This window comes from Vombatus ursinus, unplaced genomic scaffold, assembly GCF_900497805.2.
Source record: "Vombatus ursinus unplaced genomic scaffold, bare-nosed wombat genome assembly UNPS02003292.1, whole genome shotgun sequence".
Classification (NCBI taxonomy): domain Eukaryota; kingdom Metazoa; phylum Chordata; class Mammalia; order Diprotodontia; family Vombatidae; genus Vombatus; species Vombatus ursinus.
In genome coordinates this window covers 12,728,617-12,746,683 of record NW_020943070.1, presented here as the reverse complement: position 1 = coordinate 12,746,683, position 18,067 = coordinate 12,728,617, and the positions used below count along the sequence as shown (strand labels likewise).

The window sequence follows — 18,067 nt, the reverse complement described above, 5'->3', positions numbered from 1 at the left end:
TTTATGTGAAATTTTTCCTGAATAGTAATAATGGCTAGCATTTATATGGTGCTTTGAAGTTTGCAAAGCACTTTGCAAATATTGTCTCATTTGATCCTCACAACTCTGGGAGGTAGATGCTGTTATTATCCCTACTGTAGAAGAGGAAGCTAAGGCAGACAGTGGTCAAGTGCCTCGCCCGGCGTCTCTCAGCTAGTGTCTGTGGTCCTCCTGACTTCAGGTTCATAGCTTTATCCTATGCCACCTACCTGCCTAGGAGGCAGCCATATGGAGAGGGTTATTTGGCAGGAAACCTTCCTCAAGAAGTGGTTTCTTAGGGAAACTTCAGTGTAGAAGCATTTTAAATTTGGTCAATTTAAGGCATTTATGTCATAAGACATAAGGTCATAAGGAGATAGTTATGTGGTTTGGTGGATAGAGTGCCAGGCCCACCATCGGGAAGACCTGGGTTCATATATGGCCTCAGACACTTATTAACTGTGTGACCCTCAGCAAGTCATTTAACTTTTGTTTGCCTTAATCCACTGGAGAAGAAAATAGTGAATCACTCTAGTATCTTTGCCAAGAAAACCTCATGGACAGTATGGTCCACAGGTCACCAAGAGTAGGACAGGACTGAACAACAACATGTCATAAAAAGCCATTGCTTACCACCTATTTAGCTTTCTCTATCCCTAATTCAAAATGTCTGATGAGCTTAATAAATTGGTAAATGCCAAAGTTTTCTAAATTCTACACATCTTTCAAGGCCAGCCCAAATTCCACCTCCTTCCCTGATCACCCTAACCTGAGGTGATCAATCTCTCTCTTTCTCCTCTGACCCCTACAGCAACTGTACATCTATCTCTCTATCTACTATCTACCATATAAATATATACACATATATGTGTGTATATGCATATGTATGTGTATGTATGTATCTATACCATATATAACAATGACTATCATATTCATTTTTTGCCATTAAGCAGGCAAAATTATACATTTTGAAGTCTTTTATTATAGTTATAATTTATATAATTTAATAATTTATAATTTAAATTAAATTATATAATTTAAAAGTTTTACTGTTATTTAATTTTTCACATCTTCATTTATAAAATAAAAAAGTTGGACTGGCTGATCTCTAAGGCTCCTTCTAGAGCAAAATTCTATGATCCTTCTTATTAATAAAGGTCATGGTCCATCTAATCCATCAACCAAGAAGCATTTATTATGTACTAATCGTGGGGGACGGAAAGAAAAATCAAAAAACTTCCATGACATATTAGAATATAAGGATGCTTACTAAACTGTGTGACCCTTAGCAAGTCACTTAACCCCAACTGCTTCCAAAAATATATATATATATATATATATATATAAGGAACTTATATTCTAATGAAGAAGACAACATGTACAGAAATAGATATTTACAAGCTACATAAAAAGTAGATGTGAGGTAACCTTAGAAGGGAAGGTACCAGTGCCTGGGGAGAAAGGAAGAGACCTCCTAAAGTAGGTACCATGTAAGCTGGATCTTGAACAAAGAGAGAGATTTAAAGATGTGGAGATGAGGAGAAAAAGCCTTTCAGTCATGGGGGACAGCCGAGTGTAAAAGTATGGATGTGAAGTTGGAGCATTGTATAGGGACAAGTTGGCCAGTGTAGCTGCACCATAGCATGAAGGAGACTACTATATAAGAAAGCTAGGGCTTACTCCTAGACCAGCATAGATTTTTCCCCAATGAAATGATAATTGAACATTCAAAATATCAATCTATTTATATTCCACACAAACATAAGAGATGAAAAAGGAACAGAAGAAAGCTCAGAAAAAAGGCCAGACTAGCAGGACAGCTTTGAAATCCATGGGTTGATGTTATCAAATACTTAAAAAGAAAAGCAATTCATATATAATAGATGCCTGCAGCTTCGTGTACTTTTCCTGTTTTCCTCTGTGTGTGTGTGTGTGTGTGTGTGTGTGTGTGTGTGAGAGAGAGAGAGAGAGAGAGAGAGAGAGAGAGAGAGAGAGAGAGAGAGAGGGAGAGAGAGAGAGAATGAGAGAGAAACTAGGAGGAGCAGTGAATAGAGTACAGGAAGACCTGAGTTCAAATTCAGAAACTTACTGTCTGTGTGACCTTGGGCAAGTCACTTAACCTCTGTCTGCCTCAGTTGCCTCTTCTATAAAATGAGGATAATAATAGCATCTGCTTCCCACGGTTATTGTGAGATTAAAATGAGATAATAATTTTAAAGTGCTTTGTAAACCTTAAGGTGCTTTATAAATGCTAGCTATGTAAATACAGATGTCTATTTTATTTGGCATTTGCTCAAGTTCTGAATAAAAATTAATTTTTAATTTTTAAAATGTGATGAGTTGATCACTACTGCCTAGAACAGAATAAACAATCAGCTACTTTCCTGGACTTTGCTTTAGGCCATGATGGATCCCAAAAGGGACAAGGAGGAGGCCTTACCTCAAGTCGAGGCCTGATTTGGGCTTTGTTCTTAACTACAGGTGGCAGAGCAGCTTATCAACCCATTTGGTGAAGACGATGACGATTTTGAAACTAACTGGTGTATAGATAGAAATTTACAGGTCAGTGGCTTTTTTCTCCCATCTGATGTACAAACATTTAGGATGATAGATCTCTGACAATATACCGAAATGTTAATAAAGGCTCTATAGTTGTGCCTGTGAATGCAGTAAATAACCTCAGTGGTAAACTGGACGAAATTGACTCTCCATGTCCTGTGTGACCTGATAAGGTTCATTTCCCCTCTCTGTGTACCTGCTCTTCTCCCATAGGACTGAATCTGGGTTGCAGGGATGCTTAGCCCCGCCAACGTTCTTTGTAAGTTCGATCAACCCTTCAGAACCCTCCCATCCCTTCCAGCGGAGAAGCTGAGGCCTTGTTACTAATTCATTCTTCAATCTCTTTCTCCAGTGCCACCAGACAGGTCAACAGTCATGTAAATGGTTGCCCATCTCAAGATGGTGTAAGACCCCAAGTTCACAGAGGTGACCAGATGTTAAAGATGTCTGATCACTGGGAGTATGGGCCAGATCAGAATCAGCCAATTAGTACCTTCCCCTCACCCCTCGAAGGAAGGCAGCCTGGGAGGGAGTGCTGCAGCATTCACAGACCTGGCATAGGGAGGTATTCCTCCTAGGAAGACCCCACACAGCTTCCTCTTCCCCCACAGGTATTTGGCCAGTTGAATAAAGGCCATTCAGCGCTCCAGTTACTACCGTTTTGTATTTGTATGAGCCTTCCCTTAAAGGATCCCAAACATCATAGAGAGGACCACACTGTCTCACTAATGCAACACAGTCCTTCAGCCTAGGTCCACGACTAGTCTACTCTTAGCACAAAATGCAGTGCTAAGAAGGTAAGCAACTTCCCCAAGGTCACCTGAAACCTTCGAGGCAGAGTCACGGCTACAGACTGGTCCAGTCTCTACTCCAGCAGAGTAGAGTCATAGCTGCACCACTGGGTTTTTGCTGTTCTGTTCCTGAATCCCAGACCAGTCTGTGGGAACTTCATCTTTATCTTACATGGGAAGAGTGTGGGGTTGGGGTCAGGAAGAACTGGGTTCACATCCTGGCTCTGCCAATTAACAACCTGGGTGACCTTTGGCAAGTAACTTGACCTCTCTCTATCTGCTTTTTCCTCTGTAAAATGAGGAGGGTTGGGCTGGGTGACCTCTAAGGTCCCTTCCAACTCAAAGTCTGTGATATCATCATCCTATGACCTGATCTATTCTAATAATATGATGCTGGTCTTAGGTCTCCCTTTTGGCTGTGGATGAAATGCACATGAGACTACCCAAGATGAAGAAGGATATTTACTGGGATGATTCAGCTGCACAACCCCCATACACACTGGCAGCTGCTGACTACTGCATTCCCTCCTTCCTAGGATCAACAATTCACATGGGGTAAATAGTATATCTTTTGTGAGCAATCTGAGTAGGTAAGAATTCAACAGATCATAGAGCTACTCATTCTCTAGAAGCTTGGTGGTACAATGGATAGAGCACTGGGCCTGAAATGAGGAAGACCTAGTTTCAAATGTAGCATCAGAAACTTATTAGCTGTAACTACATCTTTTATTTTTTGGTCATCATGGAGGATTCAATCACAGGAATGGCAGAGGGTCATCCAGAAATGACTGTGATATAAAAGCAAAAGTCATCAATAAACTTATTTAGATTTTTTTTAAAAAAAAGAAGCTATCTAGTTGTGTGACCCTGGGCAAATCACTTAACTGCTGTTTGCCTCAGTTTTCTCAGCTGTAAAATGGGGACAATAATAACCTCCCAGAGTTGTTGTGAAGATCAGATGAAATTCTATTTGTAAAGTGCTTAGCACAGTGCCTGGCATATAATAGATACTATTTAAATGCTAGCTGTTGTTGTTGTTATTAGTTCTCACCCCTGGCCTTGAAGCTTTTTATGATTACCCACAAAAACTGTATTCTCAAAACTGTGAGCTTATTCAATTTTAGTTGCAATTGATGGTTTCAAGGTTGGGGGTAGGAGTAGAAAGAAAAGTGAAAATGTGGGTTTCAGTTTAAGAATAGCTTCCTTTTCCAATCCTGAAGCTAATTTGCATTTTATTTTGGTTTTAATATCAAGTGATGAACCTACTTACTGTAGGCTTCTTAAGCCTACCTGTATCTTTCCATTTTTCATAATGTGATGACTTTGTGTCCACATGAGTTCCCAGATACTCAAGGTATTCAAAAGAAGCTCATCAATGGCATTGTTGATCTAGATGGAGCTCACATAATACTAGGGAACAGAAGGTTTTGCCAGAGTAATTTTCTCTAAAGTCCTTGGTCTTTTTGAAACATGAGAACTTTGAACCTATTGCAGTTATATCAATATAGTCTGCGCTCAAGTAACCTGAGACCCAAAGAAATTAGTGAAAGCAAATGAAAGTAAAATAAAGCAAGCACAGTTAATGGTTTAAAAAAAAAAGTTATAGTGTTCATTTTTAGAAAATGATGAGGGAGGGGAATGTTCCAAAGAGATTTTTTTAAAAAAACATACAATTAAGTTTGGGTTCATTATTAGTATCTGCTTGTTACTCTGGGTCAGCCTTCATAGTAAGTTTACTTTTGTTAATTCCCCACTACTTTCACGGTCCGTACTTTTCCTCCCCATTAGATGTCTATCCTCTTTTTTTTCCTCTTTTCCTTCAGGGCTTTGCCCTCAGTTAACTATTAGCTAATAATGGGAATATTTTAATTCTAATAAGGGACTCTTACAGACCAGAAGTCCTTCAAGACTCAAAGGAAGTGAATCCCAATGATAGAATTTCAGACACTGTGACAGGTGATAAGGGAGATATTTTTAGTCAAGGGGACATGTTTGAGAGGCCCTCAAATCACCTTGTTAATACTTGAAAGTCTATTTCAATTCCATTTAGCAAACTTTTATTAAATATCTTTTGTTTGAACGGCACTGTACTAAGTCCTGGTAAGCATATGATATTTGGGTAAGACTTAAGTGAAACTATATATTCCCCTTCAATGACTAACCCTTTTTGGTCAGGTCAGGCTGGCCAGGGCTAGTCTCATTCTTATTTCCTGTCATTTGAGAATCCCCTTAAAGAGTAATTTATTCATTCCTGTCTCTTGCCATTTTAAATCTTGTGTAACACGTTCTGTGATGACAGATCTCTGGGTCCATCTGGCAACTTTCTCTGTTTTGTAGCTGAAAATGTGATTTTTTTTTGATGGACTTGTTTTGTCTTCCAAGATATAGATATAGAGAGATTTGTGTTTTTCTCTAGTTGATACTAAATGTCTGAGGATCTAGCCAAAAGGAGAGAGTTATCAATATTCCTAGTACATACAAATTACTGGTATTACTATAATTAGATCATTACATGTAATTACTTTAGAGTACTAAATTTCCAGTGTTTAATCAATTGTTTTTCCATAGTGGTCCAAAGTATTCTCTCTCTCTCTCTCTGTCTTTCTCTCTGTCTCTCTCTCTGTCTCTCTGTCTCTGTCTCTCTGTCTCTGTCTCTGTCTCTCCCCCCCCCTCTTTTTCTCTCTCTATCTCTCTATCTCTCTCTCTTTAAGTTAAAAAACCCTCTTTTTATTAGAGATAGATTTTCTTTTCAATACTCACCCACCACTCCCCCATCAAAAAAAGACTGACTAATGACAGGCAGTGGATAAGAGATTTGGAATGGAAAAAAAAAAACCAGTTGTGACTAAAAAAATAGAATTAAGGAACTAGGGTAGAAGCCAGGTCTATTCCGCGTCCTAGATATGAATAAGTAAAGAGTTAAAACAAGTCTAGCACTTGGATTGCTTTAGCAGCAGAATTAACAACTAAAGCAGACTAGGGGGAGTTAGTTACAGTAGGGAGAGATCTGGATTTGGAGTCAGAAGACCCAGGCAAATCGCTTAGCATTTCTGAAGTCTCCTTACCTGGAAAATGAAAAGGTTGGGCTAAATGACTTCTGAGGTCACTTCCAGCTGTAAATCTAGGAGCCTATGAAGTCCTGATCATTCATGCCCTTCTCTCTCAGTTCAGCTTAGGTTCCTGGTACAGAAGGGGATTGCTGCTTTTGAACTTTGGTTTTCGAAGTTTCTTGCCACTGGATCTTGGTGTTGGGATGTGTGAAAGATGAAGTGATTGAGGAAACAAAGATTTGCGCTTCTGAGCATATTGATTTATTAAGCAATGCATGCCAAGTACATAACTAATCAGGACCAGACCTCCTCAGCCTAGAGCTGGACCCTCAATATAGGGGGAGACAGATTTTTATGCATTAAAAACATTTAATCAAATAAAACCAATTAATTAAAAGAAAATGATTAGCCAGTGTACAAAATTGGGTAATCTTATTTCTAATTGGAGGAAAGTTTAGGAAATTTCTGAATTGGGAGGTGGGGAGTGAACAGGTGAAATTCTCTGAAATCAGAAAAAGAGGTATCCCAGTGTTGAGAGCCAATTTTCTTTGACATTCTGTCTCCCTCTTTTCATCAAAGCTACATAGTTAATGAAAAGGTAGGAATTCCCCTGCTGTCATATTAATCATCTTAACATACATATCAAAGTTCTGGACCAGGAAAAAGTTTGATTGTTTGTTCATTCCTACTTGGCATCCTTTAGGCACTTGGTAAATTCTCTTTAAATTGCCATTCAACTTTACCTCCTAAGACATTATCCAAGCCAACTGGGTTCTTTCAAATCCTTCTTATTTTACCTAGATCAAATAATATATTTGTATTCATTTCCTCACATCCTAGGATTATATATTTAGAGTAGAATAAGACATTAGATGTCATTGAATCCAACCTTCTCATCTTACAGAAGAAGAAACTGAAACTAGCTTCTTCGGAAACCAAGGAACTTTCTCGCTCTTCATTCTACTCATTTCACTCGACCTACTCCACTTCACTTCAGCTGTACATAGAGTTGATCATATCCTTGATTTTGCCATTACGTATATTTCACTTCCATGTTTAAGAAATCCTTTATCTGATCACAATCTGTTTTCATTCTATCTCTCCCTATGCCTTACTACCTTTAACCCTATTATTCATCCTTACAATGACCACCAATGCCTCCACCCTCAGTCAGTACCTTCTCTGCTCTGGTTACTCTCTGGTTCCTTGATCACTTCCCAAGTCATCACCCTTGCTCTGGTTACACTCTCCTCCCCTGACCCCTTGGTGAACCAGTTCAACTCTGTGCTATCTCACTCTTGAATCTCTTGTCTTATGTCAAACCCCAACCCTGGCTTACTCCCATCATCTTTCTCTTTTGGTCCTACCCATGTTCTATTGAACCAAGCTGAAAGAAGCCGTTAAAGTGTATTGAAAGGGTGAACTACAAATTTAAGTTATCTAATCTTCACTGGGAACTCACTGAAGCAAGGCATTCACTATGTCAATTATTCCAAACCTTTTTTTCTTTCCTTAAAATTCCCATGCCACCTTTTCCTCAATGCTTTCAGCTGAGGACCTTGCCTCAGACATCAAACTATTGAAACCATTTGCCACAATACCTCTATTTTCCCTTTTCTGCTCTAACCTTGTTCTGGCTGCATCTCTGTCTATCTCCTTTATTCCAGCCTCTGATTAAAAAATAGTCCTTCTCCTTGCCAAGGCCACCACCCCTCTACATATGCCCTTGGTCACATCCCCTAGCATCTTTTCCATTAGTTTGCCTCCATTCCCATCCCTATTTTCTAATTTTATATTTCCCCATATCTACTGATTTCTTCTTTACTGCCTGCAATCATACCTGTCTCTCCTGTCCTTGAAAAACTCTTTCCATATCCTACCATCTCTAGAAGCTATTACCCTATATCTCTCCTCTTCTTCTCAGCCAAACTCCTTGAAAGATCAATCTATATTCAATGCTTCTGCTTCCTTCCTCTCAATCTCTTCCAAATTTCCCGTAGTCTGGATTGGAATCTCATCATTCAATTGAAACTGCTCTCTGCAAAGTTACCAATGATTTCTTAATTGCCATAGCTAATGACCTTAACTCAATCCTCATCCCTCTTGACCTCTTCGCAGCATCTGATGCTTTCAACCACCTTCTATTCCTGGATACTCTCTCCTCTCTGGGTTTTTGTGAGTCTGATGTGTGTGTCTCTCTCTGGGTTCTCCTCTTGCCTGTCTGAGTGCTCCCTCTCAGTCATCTTTGTGGAGTCTTCACATGTCATGGCCACTAATCATGAATGATCCCAAGGTTCTGTCCTAGGCCCTCTTCTCTTTCCCCCAAAACTTTTTCACTTGATGATCTCATCAACTCCCATGAATTAAATTATATTCTCTAAGGAAATAACTTCTAAAGCTATATTTCTAGCCTCAGACTCTCTAGTGATCTCCAGTCCTTTATCCCAATCTGCCTACTGGACATTTCAAATCAAATGTCCCATACCTCTCTCAAATTCAACAGAACTCATTAGCTTTCAGTCCAAGCTCTACCCTCTTTCAAATTTTCCTCTTACTGTGGAAGTCATGAGAATCCTTTTCCATCACCCAGGTTCACAATCTCAATGTCATCCTGAATTCCTCACTCTCCCTCATACCACATACACATTCAGTTTCCAAATCTTGTTATTTTTTTCTTTACAACATCTTTTATCTAAGCCCCCTTCTCTCTATTCATACAGCCACCATCCTCATTCAGGACCTCACCACTTCTCTGAACTATTATAATAGCCTTCCAATTGGTGTCCCTGACTCATCTCTCCCCACTCCAGTACGTCCTCCACACAGTTGCTGAAGTAATTTTTTCCTAAAAGCTGACCGTATCAGCCATCCTTCTCAATAAACACCAGTGCCTTCCTATTGCCTCCAGGATCAAATATAAACTCCTCTGTTGGGTGGCTAAAGCTCTTCACAACCTGTCTCCTTCCTATATTTCCAGCCTTATACATTACTCCCCTCCATTTATTCTATCATCCAATCATACTGGCCAACTGGCTGTTCCTCACAGGATATGTTCCCTCTCCTATCTCCATTCCTTTGTATTAGCTTTTGCCCATGTTTGGAATGCTCCCCCTCCTTAACTCTGCCTCTTAGAACTCCTGACCTCCTTCAAGACTCATCAAAAATGTCTTCTTCTATAGAAAGCTTTTCCCAGCTGGTATGCCCAGCTGCTCTAGGGATCTTTCCATCTACTCAGCATGTGTCTTGTAATTATCTGTGTATGTGTGACTGCTCCTTTAGAAAGTAAGTTCTTTTAGGGTAGGGACTGTTTTTGCCTTTTCCTTTTATTCCCAATGCTTAGCATAGTGACTGGCACATAGTAAGTGCTTAGTAAATGTTTGTTGATTGATTGAGGGAGGTTAAACAACTTGCCAAGGATCATATAACTACCATCTAAGGTAGAATTTAAACCCAGGTCTTCCCTGATTGGAAGTCCAGCCTACTACAGACTGTAATACAGACCATATTACCTCTTTATTTTCTCACAAATCCTTTTCTTCAAACATATTTAGTTTGGGCCCTTCAGCATTTTAGCATCATTCTCTGATTAGATTATGTGTGATCTGCTGTGTTAATTGGGGGTATCTCTTCATTAGCTTAATTTTGGAAATATTCTTAGCCAAGATGAAGAAAAAGTCTGCAAACAGCAAAAACAGATGTCACTGATAAAATGCTTAGCAAGAAAACACACCAGCAGTTCTAAGAATAATAATGTTTTTCTTAGTGTAAATTATAAATACCCATACTCGATATACTGACCTTTACCAGGAAAAGCCCAGAGAACTTAAAATAAACTAGGCTTTGCTGCAAAAAAAAAGGAAAAATTCTAGTCATTGGAACAAATCAGAGGATATCTGCCACTGGTTTAATCACAGACTTAAAGGAACATGCTTTTCTTCAAGGTCTGCTAACCTGAAGAGCTCCTCAGTGCTTATTTGGGAAGCAATGGGAGTTAGCCATTCACACACATTTTCAGGACTTTGAAAAATAAAATGGATGAGCCAGAAAATCTAATGTCCCTCAAAGCTACAGTTAATCCTATATACTAGAGCAAATCAATCAAAGACAAAGAAGTCATGGTCTTCTATGAATTCTAGAAGTACTGTAAATAAACCACCCATTCATCCATCCATCCATCCATCCATCCATCCAAGGAAGATTTAAAATTCTAGAAAAGAAAGATGCCATAACTGCTCACAAAAAGAGTCATCCAACACCTATGTGTGCAGGATACTCTCACCCTCTAACTGAATCCACAGGCCTTTTCTGGACTGCCTAACCTGAAAGAGTACTACCCATGCTACTGATTCCAGTTCCTAGGGAGGCTGCTATCGCATCCATGCTATGAGTCACTGAACTCTTACAACTCCTAAATACCTTCCATTTTCAGAGGCAATTTTTTTTCTTTCTTTTATGATTCCAATAGCTAAAAATTTAGTTATTAGTCTAAATTTCTTATGGGAGCTAATAAAGGAAGAGGCTCCATTGTCAATTAATGATCACTTTTGCAAGGAAGGGAAATAATAAAGCTGCATAATAGGAACTCTTATGATGAGTTGAAGAATTGTCTTGGTGACTCATTTTTTAAAAATTATAACTGCTAATTTTAGAAAAATTAATTTCACTTAAACTTCACTTCAAAAGTCCTTTTTTCTTTTCTTTCTTAAAACTGGATCTCCCTATTTCATCCAGGCTGAAAATACAAAGGCTGCTTTGGGATCCAATCTCACTCTGATCAGCACAAGAGTTTTTGACCTGGGTCAGTTCATTCCACATTAGGCAATTTAATGGCCCCCTCAGCTCCCTGGGGCTCACCATATTCATGCTGAATTTGGTGCAGACACCCAATCAGCTTCATCTACTATAGTTCATAGCTCCCAAGTATAAGAGATCTGCCAGCAAACAGCTTCCCCAGTAACTGAGCTTACAGACCTGCACCACCATGCCTAGTTAGAAGTCCTAAATATATTTATAGGGAGCAAAATTATCTTTTTTCCACTGAAATATACTATGTGTATTTAAAGCACACACATGAAATAGATGCACTTTTTAATGACCAGATAATAAATCAAAAGTATTCTCAATGGCACCATTCCCAATATAATAGGAATATGTATGTGTATATCTATACATATGTGTGTATATGTATGTATGTGTACATATATTTATATGAGCATATATTTATATATTTATATATACTTAAATATTTTTAATCAACAGAAACTATTAAACTGTGATGCAATGTATTTATAAAGTGGTCTTTTACTGACATAAAAGCTCCTTTTGAGTTAATTATATAAGAATGTTTTAGTAGACAAGAAATGAATAGTCTTGGGGCAGCTAGGTGGCATAGTGGATAGAGCACTGGCTCTGGAGTCAGGAAGACCTGAGTTCAAATCTGGCCTCAAACACTTGATCACTTGATATTTACTAGCTGTGTGACTCTGAGCAAGTCACTTAGTCCCAACTGCCTCGCAAAAAAAAATGCATAGTCTTTTATGATGCTTTATATGTACAATAAAAATAACCCCAAATGTCTTAAATCTTGGATCATTAAGTATGGTAGAGCAGAGATTTATCTGAGGCAGTTATTTTATTTGCTCTGTTTTCTCATTAAACTGCATTTTCTTCCCTGCCACTCTATAGCTTCCTAGTAGGGAGGAATAATTAATCAATAAACAGTTATTCAGCTTCTAGTCTGTGCCAAGCACGGTGCTAAGTGCTGGAAATACAAACAGGCAAAAGACAAAGAGTTTATAGTGCCATGGGAGCAACGATATGAAAACAAATATATACAAAGTATATACAAATATATACAAAGTATGTAAGTATACAGGAACATCCCAAGGAACTGAATATAAATTCAGTTCATATTCTTAGTCTTTTTACAGCCCAATCTGAGTGTTTGTATTAACTCTCAGTCTACACCCTTCTCTTTTTTAATCTTATAAATGTCACACATGTCCATCTACATTCTCTTTATGGTAGGTTATGATATAATTTCTGAAAGAGAGACAAGAGGAGAACCCTTGGAGTGAATCATTCATAACTCTGGTCTACATTTCTGCATAGTAGGCTGCAATGAGATGCATTCCCCACCCCCATACCTTTGATTTCTTTTTTTTTTTTAGTAGAGTAAATAATAGGTGTTCCAAGTCCTTCCGCTGAGGCTCACTCATCTAGAACTTACAGTAATAGAGAGCTGCCTGGGGTGCTGAGAGGGTGTGATGTGGCCATGGTCACGTAGTATGAGGCAGAATTTGAACCCAGGTCTTTCTCATTCCACATCTACTGTTTTTCGTGGTGTAAGGCAATATGATTCCTGGGGTGAAAGCTCCAGAAGTGGAGGGGACTTCAGCGACCATCTAGTTATCGAGTTCTAAGATCGTAGAGGTAGACGTAGAGAAAGGAACCTTAGAGGCCATCTAATCCAGGCCCTTCATTTTACAGATGGAGAAACTGAGGCCCGGAGATGTCAAAGCAGTTTGCCCCTTGTCACATAGGTAAAAAGTTGTCCAATCTTGTGCAATGTAGAAAGTAAGAATTAAGGGACAAAGTGATCACAATTCACTCTTCCATCAATGGTGACAAAGTTAGGGTGGTAGCATCACACCAGGTACACATCAAAGAGAAACATAGGTCATTTCCCAACTCCGAGGGTCCTCTATTTGAAGCTGGTTCAAAAAAATCATTAAAAGATTATCCTCTGAAAATATTATTCTCTAAACTCAAAAAATTTACATTTAAATCTCCATTTTAAAAAAATCCTCTAAAAGTTCTGAATTTTCATGAAATCATAGACTCCTAGTGCTGAAAGGGACCTTAAAAGCCATCTGTAGGAATCCCCTCTACCAATTCCTGGGAGTTCATCATTCACTCCCTGCTTGAATACATCCGGTGACAGGAAGTTCATATTTTGTACACCTGCATAGCAATTTGGAGAGCAATTTGTGTAGCTCAAGAAAACATTCTTAGGAAGCTTTGATTGAAATAGCATTTATTATGATTATGATAGAATAGTCAGGAGTTAACAACCACAAGGAAGAACAATTAAAGTAATATTGAGATCTGTTTATGCTTACATTGACAAATTATTGTTCGGTCATTTTAGTCATGTCCAACTCTTTGTGGGGTTTTCTTGGCCAAGATACTGGAATGGTTTACCATTTCCTTTTCCAGTGGATTGAGACAAACAGGTTAAGTGACTTGCCCAAGGTCAGTAGTAAATGTCAAAGTAGGATTTAGCCTCAGGTCTTTCTGACTCCAGGTCCAGTGCTCTATCTACTGTATCAGCAAACAGCATAATGCTTTTCCTAGTACATGAAATGATACCCTACTAACCTGAAAGTTAATTACACTGCCTTTCCTCTACTTCTACCCTATTCCTCTATTGTTATTGGTCAGTTGTTTCAGTCATCCCTAACTCTTAGTGACCCCCATTTAGGGTTTTCTTGGCAAAAATACTAGAGTAGGGGGCAGGTAGGTGGTGCAGTGGATAGAGCACTGGCCCTGAACTCAGGAGGACCTGAGTTCAAACCCAGCCTTAGACCAAACACTTGACACTTACTAGCTGTGTGACCCTGGGCCAATCACTTAACCCAATTGCCTAAAAACAAAAAACAAAAAGCAAAAAAACAAAAAAAAAATACTAGAGTGGTTTGCCATTTCCTTCTCCAGCTCATTTTACAGATGAGGAAACTGAGGCAAACTGAGTTAAGTGACTTGCCCAGGGTCACACAGCTAGTAAGTGTCAAAGGACAGATTTTAACTCAGGAAGACGAGTCTTCTTGACTCCAGGCCCTGTACTCCATTCACTGCACCACTGACCTGCCCATTCCTCTATTACTCAACCTATTCCTTCTATCTCCCCCAAAATAGCCACACACAAAAACTTCAAACTTATTAAAACATTCATTGAAACTATGATTAATATTCTCTTACTCTGGGTTACTAGAGATGCAGTATAGCAAAGTATATGGTGTCCTGGCCTTGGAATCTAGCAGACCTAGCTTCAAATCCTCCCTCTGATCCTTCTTAGCGATATGGTAGAGATAAATCACTCAATCTCTCTGAAACTAAGACACAGATGGGTGACGATTTGCATCACAAAAACTGGACTGACACCAGTCCAGCTAGATTGGAGGAAGCCATTAACATCTGGTATTTTAAAACTAACTTTTTTTAAAGTGTACTATTTTAGTTAGTTCTCAATCCTGGGGAAGTGAGCTTTTATTTTAATTTAATTTTAATTAATTAATTTTATTTTATTTGTTTATTTATTTTAATTTAATTTTAATTAATTTTACAGTATTTTTGTTCTACTATTAAGCTTTCAGTTCCATTCATAAATGGGGGGGTCATTTTTTATGAATGCTCTCCATTTGATACTCATTTTAAGCTGTGTCAGATTCTAAGTCAGTTGAAATCACCGTTATCTTGCAATATCTGACATGTTGTTCAGTAGTATCTTACTTTGTGTCCCCATCTGGGGTTTTCTTGGCAAAGATACTGGAGTGGCTTGCCATTTTCTTCTCCAGCACATTTTACAGATGAGGAAACTGAGACAAACAGGTTGAAATCACTTGCCCAGGGTCATATAGCTAGTTAAGTATCTGAAGCCAGATTTGAACTCATGAAGATGAGTCTTCCTGACTCCAGCTGCCCTAACAACTCAGCTGAAATCACCATTATCTTGCAATAGCTAATATGTTACAACTCACTAAAAAGCTAACGTTGATCCCTAAAAAAGAGCTCAAGGGTTCTGCTTTTTTGCCAACAAATTGCTGACAGTTTTTCATTAGAATGAATCCCAAGTTGGAAAGGAGATAAATCTGATGGTTCCTAAAATGTATTCTTAGATGACCCTACAAATCTATTTTCCAAAAATCCACAAATACATTGAGGGAAAACATCTTGTGATCTCACAAGCTTGTTCGTTCACTTTCAAATTCTTATTGCCCACTGATTCTGTTTCTTGGCTTACTCTTTGTGAATCACTTAGGGCCTCGTTATTTTCTAAAAATCTATAACCTAATATGATTTTTAAAAGGTTGGTTTCAAATCTAAATTTCTTTTAATAACAGCCTGACTTCATCATTCCTGAGAGCATCCTTCTCATGACCTCTAAAAGCCCAGATAATTTAAAAAAAGATCGAAAATTTTCTTCTGCTCTTCTAACCCGATCTAATCAGATCAGTGACTTGCTCAGTCAGAATGGAATCTATGTATCTCCCGCCCAGATAAGGAAATGAGAAGTTAGCAGACATTGATGAAGAAGATTGGCTTCAGTGATGAGCCACAGCAAAAGAAGGGAGATTTGGATGAAAGTCCTACCTTTCCCAATCCTTCAAGTTCTCCCCTATTTGAATTTTCTGTGAGTCCTGAGGTATCACCTGAACTTAATCCCAGAGTCATAGAGGGCCAAACCCTCTAAGTAAGCAATATTCCGGGGAGAAGTGAGAGTAAGCCAATTCCAGTTGGCTTCACTACCTAGGAAAGGTTGCCACAATTTGGTCTGACAGCAGATGAAATAAAATGGAACCCATTGGAGAGGACATCCTTCCTTCCTCCTCTCTGCGGATGTCCAACTGGGACTCAAAAGGGATTCCCTTCCCAGCGTCCCACGGTAGCAAATCCAAAGCACTCCCTGGGGAATAGGAGAGTGGGAAGAGTCTCAAGTCTACGGCAGGAACCTTCTTTTTCTTCCCTTTGTTCTGTGTCCAATTAAAACAAATTCTCCATTTCTTTTTTCTTTCAGTCTCTATATCTGCACTGTCTGTGTTTACCATTCAACAGTATTTTACAAGTATTTATTGAATCTCTCCTCAGAACTCTTAACTGCAAAGATTTTTTTTAAACAAGAGATCATATTAAAAAGAGAAAGGGTGGGGGGAAGCTAGGTGATGCAGTGGATAGCGCACCAGCTCTGGAATCAAGAGGACCTAAGTTCAAATCCAGCCTCAGACACTTGCTAGCTGTGTGACCCTGGGCAAGTCACTGAACTCTGATTGCCTCCCCCGCCCCAAAAATAGATAAATAAAAAGGGGGGCAGATCATGTCAAACTGATGGACAGAACTGAACAGAGGCATGTAGGTGATTCAGTGGGTATAGTATACAACCTGAGTTAAAATCAGATATGAGGTGTGTGACTCTGAGCAAATCACTTAATTTTGTCTGCTTCAGTTTCCTCATCTGTAAAACAGGAATAATAATAGCACCTATCTCCTATAGTTGTTGTGTAGATGAAGTGAGATAATACTTGTAAAGCACTTTATAAACCTTAAAGTACTATATAAGTGTTAGCTATTATTATTATGTTTAGTTTGGGATAATAGTAAAGAAAGTTGTTTTTCATGTTGCCAAGGTGCAATGTATATCCCAGGGTACTTAGAACTGGTATATTGGTTTGGTGTTTTTTCCAAATCCGTTTATGATGATAAACTTCAATCAGTAAATAAAATATTGACTTTATGATTCGATGGGCCCGACAATAGGCCACAGTGGAAATGTTATAGAGGCCAACACCAAAAACTGACAACAAACACAAAAGATGGTGATAAGGCGCCTTATTTAGAATGGCAGGTGAGGTTGGCAGTTGTGATCAGCAGCAGAGACATAGCTAAGATGGGGCTACCTGGGCTTTGCTGCTGGTGACCAATATCTAGGGGACACACTTTCTTGCAATGGTCCTCTGACTCATTGTCCCCATGGATAATGATCTTCCATTGACCTCGGATTACATTTATGGTACCACCACCATCACCTAGTCTCTTGGCTTCTCTAAGTTGCTAGGCCGATATACCCCTTTTCTGATCCTTTATACCCATCTAAGATTTGGGAGAAGGGGAGGAATATTCAGACCAGACTCTCTAGGGGGGCTATTTTATGAGGCTCTAATTTTTAATGGTTTTCACTGAATCATCAACTAGACTAACATAATCTACTAAAAACTAAACTATTCCAAGGTAAAAAATCACAGGTAAGTACCAACCTGGGGACCCAGTTAGATTAAAGGGACAGCAACTTCTGTTCTTCAGGGACACGTGGTTATCTCTGGTGCCCGACACCATGGTTTATAACAGAGTAAAGCCACCATTTGTTTTTTCTGGCTGCCTGCTCAGAAAGATGAGAAAAGCCAGTGTGTAGAGGAAAGTACACTGGAATAAGAGTCAAGGTCCTGTGTTGTGGGTCAGGCCTGACTCAGCCTAGTTCAGTGGTCCAGGTTTGGGACTGGAATAAAATAACACTCTTAGACCATTTGAAACGGAACAAAAGAGAGTTTACTTAGCCATAGCAGAGAAAGGAAATTCAGCAAGGATACAGTTTTGGTTCAGAAAAGGTATATGGTAAATATAGTATGCAATGAAGAGAGAGCTGGTCTTGGAGTCAGGAAGACTTCAAAATCTTACCTCTGATACATACTGAATATGTAACCCTGGGTAAGTCACTTAACTTCTCAAGATCCTTAGTCAAACAAATCTCTAAGACAATAAGTCATGGTTATCTACTTTAATACAGAGAGTTTTCTTACAAGAAAACTAACTTCCTGGAAAAAAATAGATAGATAGATAGATAGATAGATAGATAGATAGATAGATAGATAGATAGAT

At 38.8% G+C, this 18,067-nt stretch overlaps 1 protein-coding gene across 1 annotated transcript in view; it reads left to right on the top strand.

Moving 5' to 3' along the window:
- Positions 1-18,067, top strand: part of BEST3 (bestrophin 3) — a 43,712-nt gene that overhangs the window by 20,044 nt on the left and 5,601 nt on the right. The window contains exons 7-8 of the mRNA XM_027874180.1: positions 2,500-2,580; positions 3,772-3,923. Coding sequence (XP_027729981.1) covers positions 2,500-2,580; positions 3,772-3,923 — 233 coding nt within the window. The remainder of the gene's footprint in view (positions 1-2,499; positions 2,581-3,771; positions 3,924-18,067) is intronic.